This window comes from Choloepus didactylus, chromosome 8 (assembly GCF_015220235.1).
Source record: "Choloepus didactylus isolate mChoDid1 chromosome 8, mChoDid1.pri, whole genome shotgun sequence".
Classification (NCBI taxonomy): domain Eukaryota; kingdom Metazoa; phylum Chordata; class Mammalia; order Pilosa; family Megalonychidae; genus Choloepus; species Choloepus didactylus.
In genome coordinates this window covers 76,926,731-76,953,080 of record NC_051314.1, presented here as the reverse complement: position 1 = coordinate 76,953,080, position 26,350 = coordinate 76,926,731, and the positions used below count along the sequence as shown (strand labels likewise).

The following is a 26,350-nucleotide window of genomic DNA, read 5'->3' as shown; positions in this document are numbered from 1 at the left end:
TCCAAGAAATGGCCCATAGAGATGCAAGCACCCAGTTTCAGGTGGTCCAGCACATTGCACACAATAGCCTGTAAATCATGACTAATTTTCTCTTCCTCAGTCAACTGATTACAGAAAACTACATAAATGGCCATAGCTGTGGACTAGGTGGGGGAAGGTAATGCAGCAAGATTAGGGGCCACTTATCTATGCTAAGTGTTATTATTACGTTATTATTAGGGGCCACTTTATTATGAGCCCCTAATAATCCACATTATTAGGGGCCACTTATTATGAGCCAGTTCTTCATGTAATTTTCTTGTGCCATCAGTGCCTGTTTGAACCCACTCTTGTATATATCACATTTGATTATGGTGTGCTGCTGTACACACTCAAATTTATGGCTTGGTGAGTCAGACAACACACAAATTATGATGGGAAGCTCAATTCTCATAGTAACTTGGTGGCCCAGAGTTAAGTGTTCAATCTGCTTGGACCTGGTAGCAAGCCAAAAGCCATTTCTCAAAAGGAGAGCAGTTATTTACAGAGGACACATGGCTTTGCTCCAAAAATTCTAATGGTCTGTGTTGAGATTCACTTACTGGGGTCCACAAATTCTCCAAATAGCAATTATGTCTAGCAATTTGTGTGACAATATGCAAAAAAATAAAAAGAAATGTTCATACAGGGATTCTCCTTGAAACAAAATTGTATTATAATTGTAAAAAATGGAAAAAAACCTGAAATGGTTTGTTATGGATAAATAAATTATTTTAGAGCCATAGAATTATATTTTAAAGTGGTGGAACATTGGAAAGCACATAAATTCACAACAAATTTTTGTTTAAGCACTGACAATACCTTAATAAAATAAAACAAATTTAAATGGAATTAAAATGAAGTATATCAATAATTATTGAGATAAAAATAGATTCATACAGATCTAAGGTCAAAATATCATCTGATAAGCTATATATCACAACATACAAGAATGCTTTAAGTTTAATGTTCATGCATTTGTAAATATTACATGTGATATATATGGGTATATTTGCAGAAAGAATGGAAGCATATGCTTGAAAATAATAACTTTGGTTATCTCTTTTTAAAATTATTTTCCTTACTCTACTGTATTCTGTACTTCTTAATTTGCTCATCTAATCATAGGTCAGAGTAACAAAAAATTTACTCATTTTAATTAAAAATGATAAAGAGAAAGGAAAAATCATAATAGGAATAATAACAATAATGATAATAATAATAGGAAAACACATAGGAAAATTATTATTTTCCTGTCTGTTTCTATTGGATGCTTTCAATGCTTTTGTCTGTCCCTGAAGGCTGTGTCCCCACTATTATTGTCTTAGGTATGATTTCTTTACCAAAAGTTCATTATACAAATTATTCATCAGTAATTTTCTAACCTGGTCACTGAGGACCCTTTGGTTTATTACCTTGGTTGTGGATTTTACAAATAAAAAAAAAAACATGTTTGAAACTGAAAAACCCTCTCTCTGAGGAAAGAGAGTTCATAAAACCGTGTCTTTCATGCTAGCAAGAGTTCCTTTTAGATCAATTTAGACAACTGACTGAAGATAGAAAATACAACCCATCCAAGGATGCTATAACTGTTGACATGGATTCAAACAGAGGGAACTAGAAATTTTCAGAGAAACAAGTCTCTTCGCTTTGGTGAGAAGGTGAGTTTACTGAAGATGCATCAACAAGGAAAAGGAGGTAAAAAAAACTTTCCAAGACCAGTTCAGAGTGAGAAGTGTTGTTTAGGCTTTTATAACCCCAAATAGCCAAAGGAATGGCTAGGATTCAGAAGAAAGCAGAAGGGGAGAAAATAGAAAAGTAAAAGCTGTTTGGTCAGTATCTCCTGTTTGTTTTGAAGTTCTCCCCTCATTCAGGTTTGTTTTTTCAAGATGGCACTGGTTACCAAACTATATGGTGATATCCCTTGCATTCTTCTGCAGGCAATGCTGGGAAAGTTCCCAGAAACAGAGAGTAAGTATTTTTGTTGTTGAGCTTAGAGCAACAGCAAGTTATTTTAACAAGGGCTTATGTTTAAAATAACTTATGGCTGCTTGTGTGTGAGTATTAAATTTAAGTTTAGCTTTCACACAGGGTGGGGGCATCTCAGGGGAATGGCAGAGGGACAAGAAGCCAAGCTATAATCTGTGGCTTGTCCTCCTGTTTATCTGCCCACTGTCCTTGCAAGGTGGAGGGGGGTAGAGTTTCCTAAAATAGCTTCATAAGTTGTTACCAAACTAGCTCAGGGCTCTGCAGTTAAAGAACAAAGGAAACTTGTTTCAAATGTTTCAAGTTTCCACAGACTTTCTTCCAAATGTTTCCAATTTGGGTGGGCTGCATGTTTCAAATTTGCCCGCTAGTCAGGTTTGTCAAATAGAATGTAACCTCTGAAGTATCCAGCCAGTGGAGAAACAGGGGAGGGTTTTGGGAATAAATACTGCTGGGTCTATTCTGCGCATCAACCCCCCACATTTTGGTTCGGCACCTGTTCTTAAATATCGTGAATAAATTCTTTTCTTCTCCGCAATCGGGTGAGCATTTATTCCTTTTAGGGATAGTGCTTGTTTCTCACATTGTGGAAGTGATTTTAATAAACAGTTTTGTTTTTTTGCTTTTTGTTTTCTTGCAACTGAAGACTATACTTAGAATTTTCCAGCTAAAGAATTATATTGAGCATTTTTTCTATTTATCCGGCTATCAATGTGATGAAGTTATGAATTAGAAAATGAAGAGATAATCCTGGATTATGCAGGTAGGCCCAATGTAATAAAAAAAAGTCTTACAAGAGGGTATCAAGAAGATCATGTCAGCAGTAGACGATGTGCTAAAAGAAGCAAGAGTTTGGAGTGATGCAAGGAAGGGAACATGAAAAAAGGAATGCAAGTAATCCCTAGAAACTGAAAAATGCAAGGACAGAGATTCTCTTAACGCTTCCAAAAAGTACATAGTCCTGCTTGCCAACCTCTTGATTTCAGACATCTGACTTCTAGAATTTAAGAGAATAAAATTGTACTGTTTAAGCAACTAAGTTTGCGGTAATTTTTGACTACAGTAATAGGAAATTAATACATTTGGAGAAAGAACCCTTTTTCCAAAACAGATGTGCAAACATGGCCAGATTAAATTCAGCTATATTCCCCAATATGGATACCCTAACTATTTCACAATTGAACCCCAACACACCACCTTCCATACAAATGACTTTTTAAGAGACCATGCAATCATATCCCTGAGAAATCCTTTAAAGATTTAGAAAGGAACAATGTTATATGGTAAACAAAAATGTCATTGTCCTAATAAAAGTCTGGCCACACAAAGGACCAAAATGGGCAAAGAGCTGTTCCTGCTGCAAAAGGATTCCCAGCAGAATGTTGACACATTCTAACAAGATTTGTGGGCATATTGTTCACACATTGACTATGGAAGAGTAGCTGACTTTGAAGTATGCCTTTAATTATTCCAGATTGATCCTGAACTAAATTTCCTTGAAAACCCTAATTAACTATCATGCTGATGGAAATCATTATTAACAGTTAATAATTGCAAATATTTAGCTTAGTGGTACAAGATATAATTTATTTCACATTGGTTGTTTCAAACTAGAATGCCCTCAACATTTCAAAGATCTAATCTGTATCATTCACACATTCCTTGAGTTTGCTAATTAATCTGTTATCAATCCTCTATTTATTACAAACCTGAAAATTGTGATTATATTCCCCAGTCTATTGATCTCCATACTCACTGTTCCCTAAACAACAATTGAGAAAGCTAATATTAATTCTCCAGGAACAGATATTTAAATTTATTTTAGTATCCTTGAGATATGACCCAGACACCATCCAGTCTATTATCATAGACTGGAAAAATCTGCAGGGACAGATTTTTCAGGTTACACACACATCTTATCTATGTTGAAAGTTTGGGGAATTCCAGAAATATACTTGGACTGAATGTTTATCTGACTTTCTATGTGCAATTTTGGAATCTCCTTGCTCATCCTTAAGAAAAATATGATTGTCTCTTGAGGTTGGGAGGCACAAGATTTCTGATCAGATTTGAGGGAGAAGTCTGGACAACTTGGTTATGCAACTTCAATTCCAGAAAATTCACATCTTAAAAGTAGGGCTAATATAACCCTAGAATATAATAATTATTCTAAACCCTAAATTCTAATTTATTAGAATATTATTATTCTATTATATGAATTATATATTATTATAATTATATATATATATATAATTATATATATAATATATATATATATATTATATATATATAATATATATATAAAATATATATATATTATAATTATATATAATATATATATAATTATATATTATTATATATTATTATATGAATTAGTCTAATAAATGTGTATTTACAGTCTCAGAAGAAGAGGGGAATTGGAATAGAAAATCATTTGAAGCAAAGATTGAAAATATTCCAAATTTGGTAAAATACCAAATTATAACTAGAGTAAATATGAACAAAAAAGTAAACAAATTAAGGTGATATATTGAACTTGGAGTATTTCTCCAGAAGTATTTTGGGTGAGAGAGAAGTGGAAAAGTTTATTTAATATTATCTTGCCTTTCACAAGTAAACCAGTGACCAAAATAGTAAATGCATATAGGTATATCTGTGTGTGTATGTGAAAAAATATATGCATATAAATGTCTGTGCATGTGTGTATGTACTTATGTAATAGAGAAACATTATTTATTTATTTTTATATAGTCAAAAAGCCTGCAGAATATTAAGGAAATCACATGTAATGCAGGATTACTAGGGCAGAAAATAAGCAATTCTAACAGAGATAAGAATGGGTAAAAGAGGCAAGGGGAAAAACAAACACATAAACAGAAACAGCACCCCAATTCTTTGATAGTCACACTGAGTTCAAGATTTGAAGACAGTATAATAATGATATAAATTCTCTCTAAATTGGTCCACAGCTTCCAGGCAATTTCTATTAAAAAATAAAAAAAAAGCTCAGCAAGGATTTTTGTATTCATACACAAGCTTATTCTAAAATTTATATGGCAAAGAAAAGGTGACGAAATAAGTTTGAAAAGAAGAGTAAAGAGGGAAGAATCACTCTCCCTATGCTAAGGCATATTATACAGCTACAGAAATCAAGACTCTAGTAAAAATGAAAAGGCAAATTACAGACTAGGGAGAAATATTGCAAACCACATACCCAACAAAATATTTGCATCTTGAAGACATAAAGAACTCTCAAAACTCATCATTAACATAACAAAAAACAAGCAATTCCAGTAGAAAATGGACTAATAACATGAACAGCCATTTCACCAAAGAGGATATGCAGATAGCAAATAAACTCATGAAAAGATGTTCAACATTAGTCATTAGGGAAATGCAAATTTCACCAAATACATTTACTACACATCTTGGAGACTTTTGATTTAATGTTTCCATGTAGATGTGATCACTCAACTGTGGGTGAGATCTTTCATCAGATAATTTCCACAGAGATGTGGCCCTGCCTATACAGCATGGGCCTTGATTAGTTTACTGGAGCACTATATAAGGTCAGACAGAAGGAGTGAGCTTGCTACAGCCAAGATGGACACTTTGAAGAACACATGTGAGCTGAGAGAGGAGCCTAAGCTTACAGAGACATTTTGGAGATGGCCTTTGAAAGCAGACTTTTGCTCCAGAGATGCTAAGAGAGGACAAATTCCCCAAGAGGAACTGAGAGTGATATTTTGGAAAGCAACTGCAGCCTAGAGAGGAACATCCTGGGAGAAAGCCATTTTGAAGCCAGAACTCTAGAGCAGACACCAGCTGCATGCCTTCACAGCTAACAGAGATCTTCTGGACACTGTTGGCCATCCTCCAGTGAAGGTGCCCAATTGTTGATGACTTACCTTAGACAATTTATGGCCTTAAGACTGTAACTTTGTAACCAGATAAACCCACTTTATAAAAGCCAATCCATTTCTGGTGTTTTGCATTCTGGCAGCATTAGCAAATTAGAACAATATATCAAAACTTATAGGATGCAGCAAAGATGGTGCTAAGAGGGAAATTTATTGCCCTAAATGCCTCTATTAAAAGTGAAAAGAGAGCAAAAATTGAGTGGTTAACTCTTCACATGTAGGAACTAACCCTAAAGCAAACAGAATGAAAGTAATAGCAAAGATTTGAGTAGAAATAAATGAAATTGAGAACAGGAAAACAATAGAGAGGATTCAGAAAAACAGAAGTTGGTTCCTTGAGAATATCAACAAAAATTGATGGAACCCTACCTAGGCTAACAAAAAGAGAGAGAGAGGAAGCAAATTAATGCAATGAGATATGCAAAAGGAAACATAACTACTGAACTTGCAGAAAGAAAGGAGATAATGAGAAGATACTATGAGAAACTGTATGCTAATAAACTAGACAACTTAGATGAAATGGGCAACTTCCTAGAAAAGCATAAACAACCAACATTGACTCAACAAGAAATATATGGAAGCTGCCATGGTGGCACCAGTGGCTGCAGGTGGTCCCTGTGGGCAGAAACAGCTTGTGAGCAGGACAGAGAGGTGATGTCGGCCCACACTGGTGGTCCAAAGTGGGGTCAGCAGCGGGGGTGGCATATGGCTTAGTCATGCAGCTTTGTTCACTTAGTGCTTATCTGGTTCTGAGTAAAAATCTAGAGGAAGACAGTTTTCAGTTGATCTACTGACAATGCAACCCTGAGCACAATGTAGGGCATATAATAAAAATAAGCATTGCTGCTGCACACTACATGGCTTGGTGCACAGTCATGAATCAGGGGAGACAAAGGTGAGTTTGCTGTCTGCATTTGCACCATGAACAGGGAAGACAAAATTTCAAAACCATGAAAGCTACCCAAAGGATACCAAGGTCAAAGAAACCATGGGGTTAAAGGAAAAAGCACCTTGAAAGTTACTTCAAGTGGAAAAAAGGCTTAGGAAGCCCTCCTCTCCCAGCCTAGAGGGCAAGGAGAGAGCTTTCTTAGTTGCATCTCAAGGTGTTTCTCAGAAAGTCATTTCTATTCAGGTGAAAATAGAAAACGGTTGCTGTATTTGGGATGTGTGTTGATGAAGGGACAAGGGGAAAGCCAAGGAGAGAGAAAGTGAACAGAAGGATAAGGGGAAAATGAGAGAAAAGGGACCTGTGACTGTGGATCACCCCACAAAAGTTAGAAGACAATGTTGGCCTCAAGTTGCAGCTGAAGACATTGCAATTAGGCCCAAGAAACTAGGGCTATGGTGGCCTCTTCCCTAGAAATAATGAAACAATACATAATCTTATGTCTGGGAAAGTGATTTAGCCTGAACCCCAGAACTTCTCGACTCTCCTGGGCCAAGCTTTCTCTTTTCAGGGAAAATGGGTGCGTGATAAGCTCACAGGTACCAAGAGCTCCTGAGAGAGAACTTGGGACAGGGAACTCTCCAACCCCCTGAGAGCCTTGTTACTCTGAAAGTCTGAGGCAGTAACTTGCATCCACTCAGATGCAACTTAATGACTAGCAAATACTTTCTCTGATGGATGCCATGTAAGTTTTAATTAATTCCACAGAGCCAGCCAAGTCTCCCTGCTTCCCTCAGGCCTGTTCCCAGCTCTGCGGCCCGCAGGGCCTTTGAGACAGTAATTAACCTGCTCTAAATGAGAATATCTCCCTGCAGCACAATGATAATCACAGCCACAATAACTCTTCACTATTATTTTGTCCCTCAACATTGAAAAATAGAAAAAAAAATTGTAACCTAGCAATGAATAGAGCACTTCAACAATTTCACTTCATTATCTCATTTGGTTCTCACATCAACCCGAGAGATAGGCCAAGCAGGTATTACCATCCTTTGTCAGTGACAGAGACACTAAGGAGTCAAGTAGCTGCAAAGTCTCTTGGCCAACCAGTGTAGAACCAAGACGTGAAACCCAGAAGCCAAATCCCCAGGCCCCAGTCCAGGACACTCTCTAATATGTCACCCAGTTCTGCCCATCTTGGGGCCCCCACTCCTACCAGCCCTTTCTACACACCTGTTACTTGTCCTCTGAAAGCCCAGCTCCTTCCCACACCAAGAGAACAGGGCATCCTACTCAGACCCCAGGAACAGCAGACCTTTTCTAGGAAGCCCCTCCTTCCTCAGCCTCCTCCCCACCTAGCCAGGCTCCTGGAGCAGGAGAAAGCACACCCCATGAGGAGGTCCTTCAGTCTCAGCCCACAGGCTCCACTAGCCTCTGTGAGGCCACCATGACACTGCCCCAGCGTCTGCCTCTCTCTACCTTCCACCCCCTCCCAGAGCTAATGAGAGACTCACTGTTTACATCTATCTATCCAGTGCCTTGTTGGACAGCATAACTAGCTTACCATAGAACATCACAGGATGGCAAAAATTATAGAGCAGGAACAAAGGAAGAAAGAAAAAAAAAAGGGTAGGGATATAAAATGGAGCCAGGAATGACACTAAAAAATGTGAAACATTAAGAGCCATGCCCTTCCTAGGGGTAGGCCACAAGTTTGGTTCAAAACTGTTTAGCAGCCAACCTAAAAACAAAAGTCTGGTCAGCTTTAGAGTCCACAGTGTCCATGAGATAAAGCAGAGACAGATCACTCGGGGAGGTGTGACTATTCTAGGAATTAAGTCTAGACAGCAGTTTCTCCCAAGGACACTCTGGGAAAGGTGACTGTGGAGCATGTCCTCACCACAGCCTTGACAATGAGTTTCCTAGGACAGAGTCACAACTGCCCTCACAGGTGACGCCACTGCACTACAGGGCCCTTTTGGGAGAGACAGGATGTGCCAAGCACGCTGCTCTTTCCTGATCCAGCTCGATCTAAAGCAGAGTCTCTCAACCTGAATGCTATTGATACTTTCAGTGGAATAATTTGTTGTTGGAGGGGGCAGCTCTGTGCACTGTAGGATGTTTAGTGGCCTCTACTCACTTGATGCCAGTGCCTCACCCCTTCACTGTGACAACCGAATGTCACATTGCCAAATGTCTCTTGGTAGCAACCATTGCTACTATTTTTATAAACATGGCAAGGTCAATAAGGAACACCTAGTTTTATAATTTTTTTTATTTTTTACAACTCTATTGAGATATAATTTACAAACCATAAAAGTCAACCGTTTAAAGTATGCAATTCAGTGGTTTTTAATATATTCACAGGGTTGCACAAACATCACCACTATCTAATTTTAGAACATTTTTATCACTCCAAAAAGAAACCCCATTCTCCCCTGCTGCCTGTCCCTGGCAACCAATAAATTACTTTCTGTTTCCACAGATTTGCCTGTTCTGGGCATTTCATATAAAAGGAATCAGACAGTCTTTTGTGACTGCCTTCTTTCGGTTAGCATAATGTTTTCAAGGTTCATCCACACTGTAGCATATATCAGCACTTCGACCTTTTTATTACCAAATAATATTCCATTGTATGGATATACCACATTTTTTTTCCATTCATCAGTTTATGGGTATTTGGATTGTTTGCACTATGAGGCTATTATAAATAATGCTATGAGCATCTGTGCACAAGTGTTTGTGTGGAACTATTCTTTCAGTTCTCTTGGGTATATACCTAGGAACAGAATTGTTGGGCCACATGGTATCTCTATGTTTAATATTTTGAGAAACTACCAAACTATTTTCCAAAGCCCTGCATCATTTTATGTTCTTATCATGAATGAAAGAGGGTTCTGGTTTCTCCATATCTTCATCAACACTTATTATTGTCTATCTTTTTTTATTTTAGCCATCCTAAAATGTGCAGTGGTAGCTCACTGTGATTTTGATTTTCACTTCCCTAATGCCAGGGATGCTGAGTATCTTTTCATGTGCTTACTGGGCATTGTATATCTTCTTCAGAGAAATGTCTATCCAAGTCCTTGGCCTACTTGTTAATTGTGTTGTCTTTTTGTTGTTGAGTTTTTCCTTTGTTTTTAGTGTCTAATTTGAAGGAGACAATTTTCACACTGTTGCAAAACATATAAAACCATGAGTGAGTTTCCACAATGGTCATAGCTGATTTCATGTTCTATCTATAACCTGAATGTGCAGGCAGAACGTTTCAGAGGTTGAGAAAGGACTGGACTTCTTTCATTTTTCAAGCTGTGCATATATTTTCAAAATGAAGAAATGCCAAAACAGAGTTACTAAAATAATGGTATATTTTAGATGTTTACTTTTAATCAACCTGAACTTTGAATGTCGCAAATAAATACGAAGACAATAGGTATAACTTTACTTGGCAATAATAGCAAAATCTATGCATGAGACCCTTCATGAAAAAGAGGCCCAGGCCAAATAGTTCTCCTGGTTCCCCAAGTGATAGTAGGCTCCAATGAAGGACACCTCCTTTCTGTCCTCCTGGAGATTTCTTTGCTCCCTTAGGGGAGAAAGGGAATGAGAATTCAGAAAACTCAGCCTCAAGAATCTACCCACCTGTAGCTCAGTAGCTCTATCCTCAGTTGCCAGCCAAAGTGGTGGCTCCTCCCAGTGAACCCCAGAGGTTGGGGACCAGTGCATTCCCCCTTCCCATCCCAAGCTTTATCTCCACTGCTGCCAGCATCCTCCTGCCTCTCCAGGAATCCTCAGAAAAAAAATAAAATCACTCCCAGCACTATAATGGAGATCTACACCATTCCTTTCCTGTCTGGCTGGACAGTAGACTAGAGGAAGAGGACTAGGAGTTGTTGCTTTATCTAAACAACTCATTCTCTTGTATCACACAAGCAAAAAAGCCCTTATAGACCCAGGCCTTATGAAGAAACGAGTTTCCTGTGAATTCTCCCACTCTCTCAACTCATCTTCAAGTTTGATATTTTAGCCAAATGCCAACAGAAGTTTTCCTCTGCCCAGGTCTTGCCTGACCCAATGTGAGGCGGAGATAGTTTTGGTTCCCTGAATGGAAGAGAGGTGGCAATTTCCTCACAAATTACCTCAAAGGCAAGCACGCTTCACCATAGCAAGAATTAATTTTCCTCCAGAATCAATAAAATCTGGTCCTACATTAGGAAAGCATGGGACGTTTTGTTTTGTTTTATTTTGTTTTGCCCCTCATGATAAGATTTTGACCCTCTTTCTTGCAGATGTGCTAGGGAACACTTGATTTCTTCTGGAGCCTGCATTAGCTTTCATAGATTGCTCAGCCCCTCCCAGGCCGTGGGAGCAAGCTCCAAATTCTTTCTGATCCACAAATATCTCCCCCGACAGAAGAAAAAGGGAGATCTCAGTACTTCTTAATACATATCACAGTTCATGTTCTAACTCATATCTGATACATCCAATTATTTTTCCTATGAAATATCAAAACACCATATTTGAACACAGAAAGTTGGCATGCAGGGGTTACACAGCAAATATATATAAGAAGAAGAGCACTTGGGGGGCTGAGAGGGCAGATGCTCTCCCTCCACTCCACGTTCCCTGTACATTGATCCCATGACTGGAGGAGACCACACCTAGCCTGCCTGATCCTGGCCAGACTCCATCTGGACCTATTTAGCCAAGCCCAGGCCCAGTCCCCAGACAGCTCCTTTGGCCCTGCCTGTGAGATGCTGGGTCTCTAGACCTGCCCATCTGGACACAACTGCTTGAGCCTCTCTGAAGTCAGGTTCTCCTATGTCTGGTCTGCCCAAAACCCACAGAGCACTATTTCCTGGAGGAGCAGGACTGACCAGGGACCCTGAGCTCATAGGCTCCACCCCCATCCCAGCTAATAAAGTGATTTTCTAAAACAGGGCTTCACAAACTGCACATATGATTGGCCTAGGATCTTGTTAAAATCCAGATTCAGTAGGTCTGGGCTGGACTGGGGCCCAGGATTCTGCATTTCTAACAAATTCTCAGGTGAAGCTGATATTGTTGGTCTAGGGAACACACTTTGAGTAGCATGGTTCTCAAATACCATTTACTGCAGTTTGCAAAATAAAAAATAGTTCACAGTAACAACAGGCCTAATTTCCACCAAGGGAAGAAGAGAACTTATTCCCTTCCTGTTAGCTCCTGCCAACAGATCTTGAAGACTGTCCCACACATATTTTACACTAATCACATGCAGCAACTGCTTTGGATTTCACTCACTAGTTTCCTATATGTGTGTTTTATTCCTCCTCCATCTGGTAAAACATTCACTCATTCAGCAAACAAAATTGATTATTACCATGTTGGGCAATGGTGATATGAGACATTGTCCCTGTCCTCAATATGTCAACAGGCCATTAAGGGAGACAGATATGTTAATATTTTCAGCACAGTATAGTAAATACAATAATAGTGACTGTATATATTGGGGCCAGGAGAGGCCCATAACCCCATCAGGGTGGGGGAGTCATCAGAAAAGACATTCTGGGCAAAGAGGTGCCCAGCTGAAGCTTAACAAAGGGAGGGGTGTGGGGGCACCCATAAGGCCAAGGAGCCACCTGTGGAGGCTCCAGTGTGAAACAGCTAGTGGAGAAGAACTGCCACCCTTCAGATCATCGGGGCACAGTTAGGAGGGCAAAAGCCTCAGAGGAGGCTGGCCGCTGAGCAGGGGTAATCACAGAGGGCTTTGTCTGCCAAATTGAGCTGCTTGGACCTTATCCTGGGGACAGTGAGGAAACAATTTTAGATTTGTAAATAAGGTCACGCAATGGTCATTTGAGGGTTTTAGGTAAATCACATTTGGCAACCTTGCGGAGAATGGACTTGAAAGTGCCAACACTAGAAACAGGGAGGCGAGACCCTGTTTTCATGTTTTCATGATCCAGATGACAAAGGATATAGGTCTGAATGAAGCACTGATGGTTGGGATAAAAAAGAGGGGACACATTCGAGATACGCTTAGATGGTATCTGGAAATGCCTGGCAGGATTTAGGATTTGAACTTAGGATTAGGGCTAGGGCTAGGGGTGAAGAAAGGCTCCTGGCAGAGCCTACTGGTGGTTATGGTCAAGCAGTCTAGTCAATAAAGGAATAAAAACTTAAATGTACAGGATGGATTAAAGCAGTTTTCTCTATTTGCTTTCAACAAGATCATCTATGTAGAAAAACCATATATCTTTTACAAAAAAGTCAGTAGAACTAACAAGAGAGTGTTTAAGTGTTGCAGGACACTGATCCACATAAAAAATTCAAATGTATTGGTGTAATATCCAAAAAAAAAAAACCAACAGAATTGAAAATTCAAAAGTGCACCTAAAATATGAAACATTTACGCCTAAATCTAACAAAGATGTGAAAGACCTGTACATTGAAAACTAAAAATTTTGCTGAGAAAAGTTTAAAGACATACAAAAATAGAGGTATATACCACCTTCATGAATCAAAGACTAAATATTTTTAGTTCAATTCTATCCAAATCAATTTCTAGATTCATTGCAATCCCAATCAAAATCAAAGCATAATTTATGTAAAAATTGACAAGCTGATTATAACTTAAGTGAAAATGGAATAGACCTAGAATAACTGAGTCAACTGTGCAAAAGAAAAAAGTTGTAGGACCTACACTAACTTATTTCATCATGTACTTTTAGCTACAGTAATTAAGAGATGTGATATTTGTGTTAAGGTAGACTCAAGATTGATCAAAAAGAACTGAAAACTCCAGAAGAAACATCTTATATTTATGGTCCACTGACTCTGAAGTAACATCATATTTATGGTCCACTGATTTTTGATAGAGATGCAAAAATAATTCATTGGAGAAGGACAGTCTTTTCAACAAATGCTACAGAAGAATTGGATATCCATATTAAATAATACAAATTTCTATTCATACCTTGCATTATTTACAAAAGTGAACACAAATTGAATGCTGATGTTAGGTTAGGCCACAGTTTCTTAGCAAAAAGCATAAAAAAGCATGATCCATTAAAATGTGATGAGGCTCAGGGCAGAGAAGTTGGCAGAACAGGGAGCTCCAGGATTCAGTCACCTCCAAAAATTGCTAGTGGGCAGTCAGAAACTATCTGAAATTTTTCTGGGCTCCAGGGGCCAAGGAAGCACTGTATAGTCCAGAGAAGAGCAGGATAAAGAGACTGAGAAACTGCAGTAAAAAATCTCTGAGGAACTCACTCCACAAAGGCTACCAGTGCCATCCCCCAATCTCAAAGAAGGCCGCCTCAAGTCTGGTCCTGGCTGCTATGGATGGAGAAAGAAATTGAAGCTCTCCTTCTCAAGAACAGGGGTGGGACACAGCTGAGTATTTATCATGGTTTTTGATCGGTGAATTTATATCACTGGGTCCCTTCTCAGAATCATTGCTTTATCTCACCTTGGACAGGGACTGCCATGGTCATTATATCAACCTCACCTCGAAAGGGGTTAAGGCTATGGAGGTTTAAAGATGTAGGACCCTCCTTAGGGCTGCAGGGAACAGAATACTGAGGAGCAGCATCTTCTGGGCAAGCCAGGAAAGTGCACTTCTGGGGAGCTGTAAAAAAGGATTTTTAGTACCTTTCCTGACCCTCTCCCCAGGGCTCATTGGAACTAATGTGTGCCCCCTTAGTGTGTCCTTGGCCCTGTTTTCTCTGGGAAATATTGACATGGGAATGTCCTTTGTGGGACGACATGCCTCCAAGAATTTTCCCTCCAGGCATAAACAGCTAAAGCAAAGAAAGGAGAGCAAAAAAAAATTAGATTCCCAGAGAAGGAACAGAAGACAGGAAACTTTCAGGGCAAGAATCAGATGAAGAAAAGCAGAATAAATCTGATCAGTTAAACACAGGCAGTTTTAAAGGTCTCTAATAACTTGAACTAAGTGTCAAAGAGAGCCCAACATAAAGACAATCAACAGTTAAACCCTAGGCAAGAGAGAGAAACTGATGTTCAGAGTAAATTCATCCAGATAATCAGATGTCTAGACATCAGTAAAAAATTACAAGCCATACTAAGAAGCAGGAAGATATGGCCCAGTCAAAGGAACTCATTCAAATTTTGGAGGAGGCACAAAATTGGGAAAAACCAATCAAAGATACTCAAACAAATCTCCTAAATCAATTCAAGGAAATGAAAGAAAATATGGCTGAATTAAAAAGGATATTAAGAAGATACTAAGTGAACATAAAGAATTTGAAAGTGTGAAAAAAAATACCTGAATTTATGATTATGAAAGGCACAATCAAAGAGATTAAAAATACACTGGAGGCATACAACAGTATATTTGAACAGGTAGAAGAAAGAGTCAGTGGACTAGAAGAAAGGACAATCAAAATTTTATCAACAAAAGAATGCATAGAAAAAAGAATTAAAAAAAATGAGCAGGGTCTCAGGGAATTCCATGAGAGCATGCAGCATGCAAACATAAGCATCATGGGTGTCCCAGATGGAAAAAAGAAGGGAAAGGGGGTAGAGAGGATATTTGAGGAAATGATGGACAAAAATTTCCTAACTCTCATGAAAGACATAAATAGATGTCTCCAAGAAGTGCACCATACTCAAAACAGAAAAAATCCTAAAGGAACTACTCTAAGACACATACTGGTGAGAATGTCAAATGACAAAGACAAACAGAGAATCCTGAAAGCAGCAAGAGAAAACAATTCATCACATACAAGGGGACCTTAATAAGATTAAGTACTGATTTCTCATGAAATCACAGTTGTGAGACAGTAGTACCATGATATATTTAAAGTACAGAAAGAGAAAAACTGCCAGCCAAGAATTCTTTATGCAGGAAAACCATCTCTCAAAATCGAGAGTTAAAACGTTCACAAACAGAAATCGAGAGAGTTTGTTAACAAGAGATCTGCACTACAAGAAATACTAAAGAAAGATCTACAGGCTGAAAGGGAAAGACAGGAGAGAGACTTGGAGAAGACTGTATAAATGAAGATGATCAGTAAAGGTAGCTAAAACGGTAAAAGAAGAGACAAAAATAACATATGAAATAACAGACAAAGGATAACATGGTTGAAAGTACTGCCTTTACAATAATAACACTGAATGTTAAAGGTGGCAACAGCCCAGATGTCCATCAATGAATGAAAGGATAAATAATTTGTGGTATAAAAATGCAATGGAATATTGTTCAGCCATAAAAAAAGAATAAATTACTGATACATGCTACAGTGTGGACAGACCTGGAAAGCATTATGCTAAGTAAAAGAAACCAGACACAGTAGGTCACATATTGTATGATTTAATTTATATGAAATAACCAAAATAGGCAAATCCAAAGGAACAGAAGGTGGCTACCAGGGAAGGAGGAAAGGGATTTGAAAAGGGAGGGCAATTGCTTAAGAGGTACAGAGCTTTCTTTTGGGAAGATAAAAACTTTTTGGAACTAGGCAGAGGTCGCACAACATTGTGAATGTACTAAATGATACTAAATGACATTTTAAAATGGTTAATATCATGTTATGTGAATTTCATCTCAATTAAAAACAAAAAAAATGTGTCCACTAAAAAACAAAAATAAACCAAAAAAAAAAAAAAAAAAAAAAAACACTCCCTAATCAAAAGGCAAAGATTAGCAGAATACTATATGCTGTCTACTAGACATTCACCTTAGATCTAAGGACACGAATAGATTGAAAGTGAAAGGATGGAAAAGGATATTCTAAACAAAGAGTAACCCAAAAATATTTGAAATGCCAAACTGTTATAAAAGACAGAGAAGAACACTGTATATTAATAAAAGGGGCAATTAACCAAGAAGAAATAATAATCATAAATATTTATGCAACTAGCCATGGTGCCTCAAAATACATGAAGCAAATCCTGGCAACAAAGAAGGGATAAATGGACATTTTTACAATAATAGTTGGACACTTCAATACACAACTCTCATCAATATATAGAACACCTACACACAGGATAAATAAGACAACAGAGAACTTGAATAATATATGAACTAGACATAACAGACATATAAAAAACATGCCACTGCAATACAGCAGGATAAACATTCTTCTCAGGGGCTCATGGATCATTCTCCAGGATAGATCACACCTTGGGTCACAAAACAAGTCTCAATAAATTTAAGAAATTGAAATTATGCACAGCACTTCCTCTGATCATAATGGAATTAAGCTGGAAAATAATAACAGGCAGGGAACTTGAAAAATCACAAATATATGGAGTTTAAACAATACCCTTGTAAACAATTAGTGGGTCAAAAAACAAATTGCAAAACAAATCAGTAAATGTCTCAAGATGAATGAAAATGAGAGCATGAACCTAAATACATGGGATGCAGGGAGGCAGTGCTGAGAGGGAAATTCAGTGATCATTCCAAGAAGAATAAATACAAACCCTGCTCAAACACTTCCAGATAATCTAACTCATACTATGGAGCCAACATTGCCCTAATACTAAAGCTTGACAAAGACACTAGAAGATAAGAAAACTGCAGATCAATCTCTGTAATGAACATAGATGCAAAAATCTTTAACAAAATGCTTGCAAATTGAATCCAACAGCATATTAAAGGAATTATACAGTATGACAAGTGGGTTTTATTCCAGGTATGCAAGGGTGGTTCAATAAAAGAAAATAAATTAATGTGATACACCATGTTAACAAATGAAAGGGGAAAAACTACATGATGATCTCAATTGATGCAGAAAAGGCATTTGACAAAATTAAGCATCCTTTCTTGATAAAAACACTTTGAAAGATGAAACAGAGAGAAACTTCCTCAACATGATAACAGGTGTGCTGGTTTGAATGTATTATGTCCCCCAGAAATAGCCATATTCTTTGATGCAATCTTGTAGGGCAGACATATTAGTGGGGATTAAGTTGGAATGTTTGGATTAGGTTGTTTGTATGGAAATGTGCCCCACCCAACTGTAGGTGATAACTCTGATGAGATATTTCCATGGAGGTGTGGCCCCACCTATTCAGGGTGGGCCTTGATCAGTAGAGCCATATAAATGAGCTGACAAAAAGAAGGAACTCAGTGCAGCTGCAGCTGTGAGTGATGTTTTGAAGAGGAGCTACAGCCAAGAGGGACACCTTGAAGAAAGCACAGGAGCTGCAGATGAGAGACATTTTGAAGGTGGCCATTGAAAACAGACTGACTCCAGAGAAGCTAAGAGAGGACAAATATCCCAACTGCAGCCTAGAGAGGGACAACCTGGGAGAAACTCATTTTGAAAACAGAACTTTGGAGCAGTTGCCAGCTACATGCCTTCCCAGTTAACACAGTTTTTCCAGACACCATTGGCCATCCTCCAGTGAAGGTACCCAATTGCTGATGTGTTACCTTGGACACTTTATGGCCTTAAGACTGTAACTGTGTAACCAAATAAACTCCCTTTATAAAAGCCAGTCCATTTCTGGTGTTTTGCATTCTGGAAGCATTAGCAAACTAGAACAAAGAGAATATATGAAAAAACCTGCAGCTAACATCATAATCAATGGTGAAAGACTGAAAACTTTCCCTCTAAGATTGGGAACAAGAAAAGGATGCCAACTGTCACCACTGTTATTCCACATTTTGCCAGAAGTCTAGCCAGAGCAATTAGACAAGAAAAAGAAATAAAATGCAACTAAATTGGAAAGGAAGAAGTAAAACTTTCCCTATTTGTGGATGACATGATCCTATATAGAGAAAATCCTGAAAAATAGGCAACAAAGCTACTAGAGCTAAAAAATGAGTTCAACAAAGTGGTGGGATACAAGATCAACATGAAAAAAACAGTAGGGTTTCTATATACTAGCAATGAGCAATGTGAGGAGGAAATCAAGAAATGAATTCCATTTATAGTAGCAATTGAAAGAATCAATATTTAGGAATAAATTTAACCAAGGTTATAAAGGACTTGTACACAGAAAACTATAAAACATTGCTAAGACAAGCCAAAGAAGACCTAAATAAATGGAAGGAATTTTGTTATTCCAGGATTTGAAGACTATATATCTTTAAGATGTTAATTCTACTCAAATTCATTTAAAGAGAAACTAAGATGGTGGCTAGGTGAGACAGGGCATAGAGGTGTTTTTCACCTCTATGAAAAACACCTCTATGAAAAACACTAGATAAGGACCAGAGTGTGACCCAGAATACCTGTTACAGTGTTGCGCCAGCTGGACGAGGTATGCTAGTTCCCAGGGGCCGTATACTTGGTGAAACCGGGAGTCTGCATTCTGAAATGAGTGAGTAAGCTGGCTGGAAGACCCACAGCCACGTGGTGATCTGGGGAGGACAGGGTTTGGCATTTGGAGACCGGTGGGCTCTTTAAAAAAAAAAAAAGAAAGGAGAAAACCCAGGAGTGGCTGCAGCTACGATAGTGGGAACCACACAGTAAAATACAGCAAGAGGGGGCTGGGCCGGCCTCTCGGTGTCTGGCCTGGAAGATAGCCCACTGCAGATACTCTGGGGGCTGGGGGAATGGAGGGGAGAGCCAGAAGCAGAAAGAAACCCTGCGGGTAGCAGCTGGCTCCCCAGAGGGCTGGATAAATTCCTGCCTGGGGCCGTGCCCACAGCCCAGAGCCCTGCCAGTTGTCCCAGAGCTGGGAGGGAGGAACTGTGCGAGGAGGGGGGGTGTTGAGACGTCCTGTTTGGCCATTTTTGCATCAGGCTGAAAACACCCTGGCACAGCATGGTGGCCTGGGGCTTCCTTGAGGAACGGCGTGCACTGGTGACGTAGCATGGCATTCCCTCGGCAGAGGTCCTGGAGGACCACGGCTGGGCGAGGGGACACACTCAGACAACCCAGGGAAACTAGGCCAAGCATGGTGGTTTGTGGGACAGCAAGAGAAAGGGTCTGGGGCTGAAATGAAATGAAGGCTTGGACTCTCGTGGCGGCCTTGAATCTCCAGGAACCTGGGGAAGTTGAATATTGAGGCTATCCTTTATCCCTGGCCACCTGTACATACGGCCTGCATTCAGGGCAGACGGCTCCAGCAACACACCCAGGCTGAGTTCTCCGGCTGGACCCCACAAGAATCATTTCCCCACACACCATGGGGACAAGATGGAGAACTGACTTAAGGGGTATAGGTGACTCACAGACGCCATCTGCTGGTTAGTTAGAGAAAGTGTACGCCACCAAACTGTGTTTCTGAAAAATTAGATAGGTATTTTTTTTTACACCTTGAAAGAACCCTGTTGAACAGAGCAAATGCCAAGAGGCCAAAAACAACAGAAAATCTCAATACATATGATAAAACCAGACGATATGGAGACTGCAACTCCAAACCCACAAATCAAGTTATCAGAAGAGACAAAGTACCTCGCACAATTAATCAAAGAACTACAATCGAGGAACAAAAACATGGCAAAGGATTTAAAGGACATCAAGAAGACCATGGCCCAGGATATAAGCTACATAAAGAAGACCCTAGAAGAGCATAAAGAAGACATCACAAGAGTAAATAATAAAAAAAAAGAAGATCTTATGGAAATAAAAGAAACTGTTGGCCAAATTAAAAAGACTCTGGTTATTCACAATACAAGACTAGTGGAAGCCGAACAACATCTCAGTGTCCTAGAAGTCCACAGAACAGAAAAGGAAAGAACAAAAGAAAGAATGGAGAAAAAAATCGAAAAAATCAAAATGGATCTCAGGGATACAATAGATAAAATAAAATGTCCAAACTTAAGACTCATTGGTGTCCCAGAAGGGGAAAAGAAGGGTAAAGGTCTAGAAAGAGTATTTAAAGAAATTGTTGGGGAAAACTTCCCAAACCTTCTACACAATATAAATACACAAAGCATAAATGCCCAGTGAACTCCAAATAGAATAAATCCAAATAAACCCACTCTGAGACATATTCTGATCAAATACCAAAGAGAAGGAGCAAGTTCTGAAAGCAGCAAGAGAAAAGCAATTCACCACAACATAAGACTAAGTTGTGACTACTCAGCGGCCACCATGGAGGTGAGAAGGCAGTGGTATGGCATATTTAAAATTCTGAGAGAGAAAAATTTCCAACCAAGAATACTTTATCCAGCAAAACTCTCCTTCAGATTCAAGGGAGAGCTTAAATTTTTCACAGACAAACAAATCCTGAGAGACTTTGCCAATAAAAGACCTGCCCTACTTCAGATTCTAAAGGCAGCCCTACCAACAGAGAAACAAAGAAAGGAGAAAGAGATATAGAGAATTTTAACAGACATATATAGTACCTTACATCCCAAAGCACCAGGACACTCATTTTTCTCTAGTAATCATGGCTCTTTCTCCAGAAGGGATCATAAGCTGGGACATAAAACAAGCCTCAAGAAATTTAAAAAAAAAAAATTGAATATACTCAAAGCACATTCTCCAACCACAATGCAATACAAATAGAAGTCAATAATTTTTGAACTGTAACTCCACTATTTACTTCCTACATGATATAAAATACACAAACTCTAATGACAAATCAGTGGTTTTGAACTCAATGTAAAACATGTAATTTTAGACAAATATATAAAGGTGGGGGAATGGAGGAGTATAGGACCATAGTTTATGTGTCCTATTGAAGTGAAGGTGGTATCAAAGAAAAACAAGATTGACACAGATTTAAGAGGTTACTTTTAAGCCCCACAGTAAACACAAAGAAATTATCAGAGAATATAACCACAGAGATGAAATGTAGAGTTTGGGATAAGAGAAATGGGGGAAAGGGCAATAGGGAGTTAAGAAATGAATGTAGAGTTGCTGTTTGAGGTGAAGGGAAATTTCTAGTAAAGGATGGTAGGAAAGAGCATTACAACATTCTAAATGTGATTAATCCCACTAATGGAAGGCTAGGGAGGGGGTGGAATGGGAAGATTTAGGCTGTATATATGTTTCCACAACTGAAAAAAAAAAAAAGTCTAAATAGATGACAATTGAATGCCAAGGATGAACTTGGATGGGATTGGAGGATAGAGGACAGGTGGCTCAAAGGGACACAGTTGAGACATAAGGTAAAGGAAATAAAGAATGTAAGCTTTGTATCATTGTTGAATCTCTTGTACTTCTTAGCTGCGCTTAATGGGATTACATAAAAGAATGTTCTTGTTCATGGGAAGTGTATACGTGAATTATAGTGTATGTTCAAGGATGTGTGCATCTAGCTCTCATGTGTTCAGAAGACAGAGCAATAGATGATGGATGATAGATAGGGAGGGAGTGAGGGAGGGAGGGAAAGAAATAGCGATGTGACAGCATGTTAAAGTTGGTGGATTGAGCTATCGGGGGAAGGGGGTCAGGGTATGATGGAATTCTGTGTATGGGGTTAGTATTGTTTTTGCAACTGTTCCTATAACTTTGAATTTATTTCAAAATAAAAAAAAATTCTTTTACAAATTCAAGACAATGCCAATCAAAATTCCAACAGCCACTTTGAAGAAATGGAAAAGCCAATTATCTAAAATTTTTAGAAGGGTAAGGGGCCCAAAGCCAAAAATACCTTGATAATGAAGAACAGATTTGGAGGACTCACAATTTCAGACTTTAAAGCATATTGCAAAGCTACAGTGTTCAAAATAGCATGGTACTGGCATAAAGAAAGATACATTGACCACGGAATTAAATTGAGAGCTCATAAACAGATCCTAACATCTAGGGCCAAAAGACATTTGACAAGGCCTCCAAGTCCACTCAAATGGGAAAGACAAGTGTCTTCAATAAATGGTGCTGGGAGAACAGGATACAATAAGCCAAAGAATGAAAGATGATCCCCATTTAACACCTTATACAAATATTAGCTCAAAATGGATCTAAGACCTAAGTATAAGAGCAAGGACCATAAAACTCCCAGAAGAAAATGTAGAAAAGCATCCGCAATTATTGTGGTAACAGTTTCTTAGTTTTGACACCCAAAGCACAAGCAACAGAAGAAAAATATATAAATAGGATCTCTTCAAAATTACAAACTCTTGTGCCTCAAAGGACTTTCACAAGAAAGTGAAAAGTCAGCCTACTTGTGGAAGAAAATATTTGGAAACCACATACCCAATAAATTTTTAGTATCCAGAATATATAAAGAAATCCTACAACTCAACAATAAAAAGACACACAAACCAATTTTGAAAAGGGCAAAAGATTTGAATAGACATCTTTTCCAAAGAAAGTACAAGTGGCTAAAAAGCACATGAAAAGATGTTCACCATCCCTAGCTATTAGGGAAATGTAAATCATAAGCACAATGTGATATTGTTTCACACCTACTAGAGTGGCCACTATTAAGAAGGCTGAAAACCAAAAGTGCTGGAGATGATGTGCACAAATGAGAACACTCATTCTTTGCTTTTGGGAAAGTAATATGTTGCAGTTGCTGTGGAAGACAGTTTGACAGTTCCTCAGGAAGCTAAGTATAGAATTGCCATATGATTCAGCAATCCCACTACTAGGTATATACCCCAAAGACCTGAAAGCAGGGATGCAAACAGACATTGGCACCCTGATGTTCAAAGGAGCATTATTCACAATTGTCAAAAGATGAAAGCAACCCAAGCGTCCATCAACTGATAAACGGATAAACAAAATGTGGTACATACATACAATGGGATATTATTCAGCTATAAGAAGGAATGAACGCCTGAGACATATGACAGCGTGGAAGAGCCTTGGGGACATTACATTGAGTTCATATATATATGAAATAAGCCAGACACAAAAGGACAAATATTGTATGATCTCACTAATGAGAACTAATTCTAATAAGCAAACTCAAGAGTTAGAATCTAGAAAATAGGTACCAAGAAATAGAATGGGAGTAGAGAATGGGCAGCTGATGCTTAATTTGTGCAGAATTTCTAAATAGGTTGATTTTAAGTGTTTGGAAATGGATAGTGGTGATGGTAGCACATTATTGTGAATGTAATTAACAGCACTGAATTAATGTGAATGCCATTGAATATGTTACTATAAGAAAAGCTGGAGGATAAAACATGGGACAGTAAAACAGTGAACCCTATTGTGGATGATAACTGTGGCTAATACAACAAATAAAAGAATGTTCTTTCAATAACTAAACAAATGTATGTCACTATTATAAGGTTTTAATAATAGGGTGGAATTGGGGAAAATACACCTAATGCAAATATAGACTACAGCTAGCAGTAGTATTTTTTTTTTTTTCTTCAAAAAGTATCTTTATTTACTCCTGGCCAAACAAATAAGTGGAAAGAGCCACCATCATAAGCCTATTTTAATTTTGGTGTCTTATCCTTAAAATTGTCCGAGTATTTAGAACACAGAAAAACCAAATTTGAATGCATTTGCAATAGGTTAACAATTTACATGTTCCATTAGGATATTTTAATGGAATGTCTTGAAACCAAAGCATAATTCAGAAAAAGTCAGAAAAAGACAAATTTTTGAATGGCATATTATGACTTGAACAAAACTGATTATCAGCTAGTAATACTCACATTAGCACATGCAACAGATTGAGAAATTAAATTCTCTGCTACATACTTTTAAGTATTTTGTCAGACATGAGAAATTTTTAAATGTTTCTATTGATCACATTCATCTCCCCACATATATTCATTTTTATTTAAAATAAGAATACAGTTCTCTTTTCTTCAAATTTTCATGTTTATCAGTGCAAAGTAAAACAAATCTCAGTAGAAATGATTTATTACAATGTTACTTTAGAAAGCCTTCTTGCTCAAGTTGCCCAAAATGTACTAAAAGATGTCCAAATCATGGGAATGATCAACCTCAATGGCTTCCTCTGCATCCAATTTTGTTTCTCCATGACCTTCTTGTGATTCATCAAGCAAGGCCAGGGCCTCATTTGTGTCACTTGCAAAAGTTTCTCGTGATGTATCATCATCTTCTTGAAAATTTAAGCTTTTAATAGCTTGTTTCATCTTTTTCCCCAACACTTGTGTTCTCCTCTTCCTAGCGGCTTTTTTATTTTCATATTCCTTTTGATTTTCAATGTAGAAAATGTCCTTAATTTGTTCCTCACTGATACTGGGAGTGTTTTTCAGGAGATTCAGAAAAACTCCACCTGGTGTTCTTCTTCGACTACCATTCATAATAAAAAGGCCACCATTTTGTTCAACTTCAGCAGTTTCCATCAGAAGCTCAATTGCCTTTTTGTTCCCAATTATCCTTACTACTCGGGCTATCAGATCTTTCTTTGGTTCCTGTAACCTGAAAGAAATTTCATCAGCCACTTTTTCTTGAGAATCTTCCTCTGTGATTTCATATCGGCCTTTATAGTTCATTTCCAGTCTGTCCCCCAGTCTCTCTTTGACAGGTCGTTTGCGTTTGAGGTGACCTTGCCCATTTTCCTCTTCCTTTGATCCCATTTTTTTGCCACCATGCATATATTCATCTAGTTCTTTGTCTAATTCTTTTGAATGCTCCTGAGATTCCTTCTTAAGTTTCTTAGCAAGCAAATAATTGTAAGTCTCAGATTGTCTGCTTTTGTCAATAGTGCCATCCATTCCCAAAATTCCCAGTTCAGTGGCCACTGCATCTTGATTTTGTTCCTGCAGCACAGCACCCCATATGTTGTTAATTTTCTTTCCTCCAGCAACAAGTGATTTCTGGCTGCTCTGGCCAAACTGAAAAGTTTCTGGTTTGGGAGGAGGGTTAAAACATTTCTGCCGCTTGCGTTTCCAAAGAGAACTATCATCATCTGAATCGGAAAAACTCTCTTCACTTGAATCCACACTTTTAACATTCCGATAATGGGATACTGGCACACAGGCTGCTGCTGCAGTATTCTGGAAGGGCTTCACTGCAAGGTCCCCACCTAATACTTTCTTGGGCTGTTTTGCGCCGATGTTCTCAGGTTCTACAATTTCGGCCAAATCTGCCCTTCCAGGACAATCTAGCGGCTCTGGAATGGGGAAGCCGGCACCTGCAGCGGCCTGTCGCTGGGCGCCACTGTCATGTCGGAATCCGAGTCAGACAGCTGCCCATCTTCCATGGCGCCAACGTCCTGCGCCATCTTCCCACGGCGTTGCAGTTCAGAAGAGCACTTCCGGAGCAGCCTAGCAGTAGTATTTTAATACTTTTTCATCAGTATTAACAAAGGTACTACACCAAGGCAAAGTGTCCAAAATAGGGGATATATGTGAATATTGTATTTTTACATGCATTTATGCAATCAATCCTACAACTTCTTTAATTAAAAAATAATAATTAAAGAAACAAAAAACCATACATTTTGATAAGTGAAAGAACCAGACAGAAATTAATACATATGGTATGATTCCATTTGTATAAGATGTAAATATAAATAATTTCATAGAGACAGAATTAGATTACTGCTTAGGTAGGGCTGTGGAAGATAGAGGGACTGAGATGTGATGCAAAGGGGTATGGGGTAGGGGGTATGGAGAAAGAGTAAGGAAAATGTTCTAAAATTGATTTTCGTGATGAAAGAGAAACACTGTGATTTCACTAATAGTACACTTTTGATAGATTGTATGGTATGTGAATAAAACTTAATAAAGCTGTTTTCAAAAAAG

At 38.4% G+C, this 26,350-nt stretch overlaps 1 protein-coding gene across 1 annotated transcript; it reads right to left on the bottom strand.

Annotated features, from left to right (window-relative positions):
- Nucleotides 1-23,997: 23,997 nt before the first annotated feature.
- Nucleotides 23,998-25,828, bottom strand: LOC119541342 (phosphorylated adapter RNA export protein-like). The gene is made up of 2 exons (XM_037845183.1): nucleotides 25,732-25,828; nucleotides 23,998-25,639 (listed from the first exon to the last, which is right to left on the bottom strand). Exons 1-2 carry the CDS (start codon nucleotides 25,825-25,827, stop codon nucleotides 24,548-24,550), a joined length of 1,188 nt encoding a protein of 395 aa, XP_037701111.1. The 5' UTR covers nucleotide 25,828; the 3' UTR covers nucleotides 23,998-24,547.
- Between the last annotated feature and the right edge of the window lie 522 nt (nucleotides 25,829-26,350).

Excerpts from the sequence above, each read along its gene's own strand:
- LOC119541342 (XM_037845183.1), bottom strand. The coding sequence starts at position 25,827 with ATGGCGCAGGACGTTGGCGCCATGGAAGATGGGCAGCTGTCTGACTCG. Across the intron at positions 25,640-25,731 it reads ACAGGCCGCTGCAGGTGCCG|AAAGTATTAGGTGGGGACCT; the intron begins GCTTCCCCATTC and ends AAACAGCCCAAG.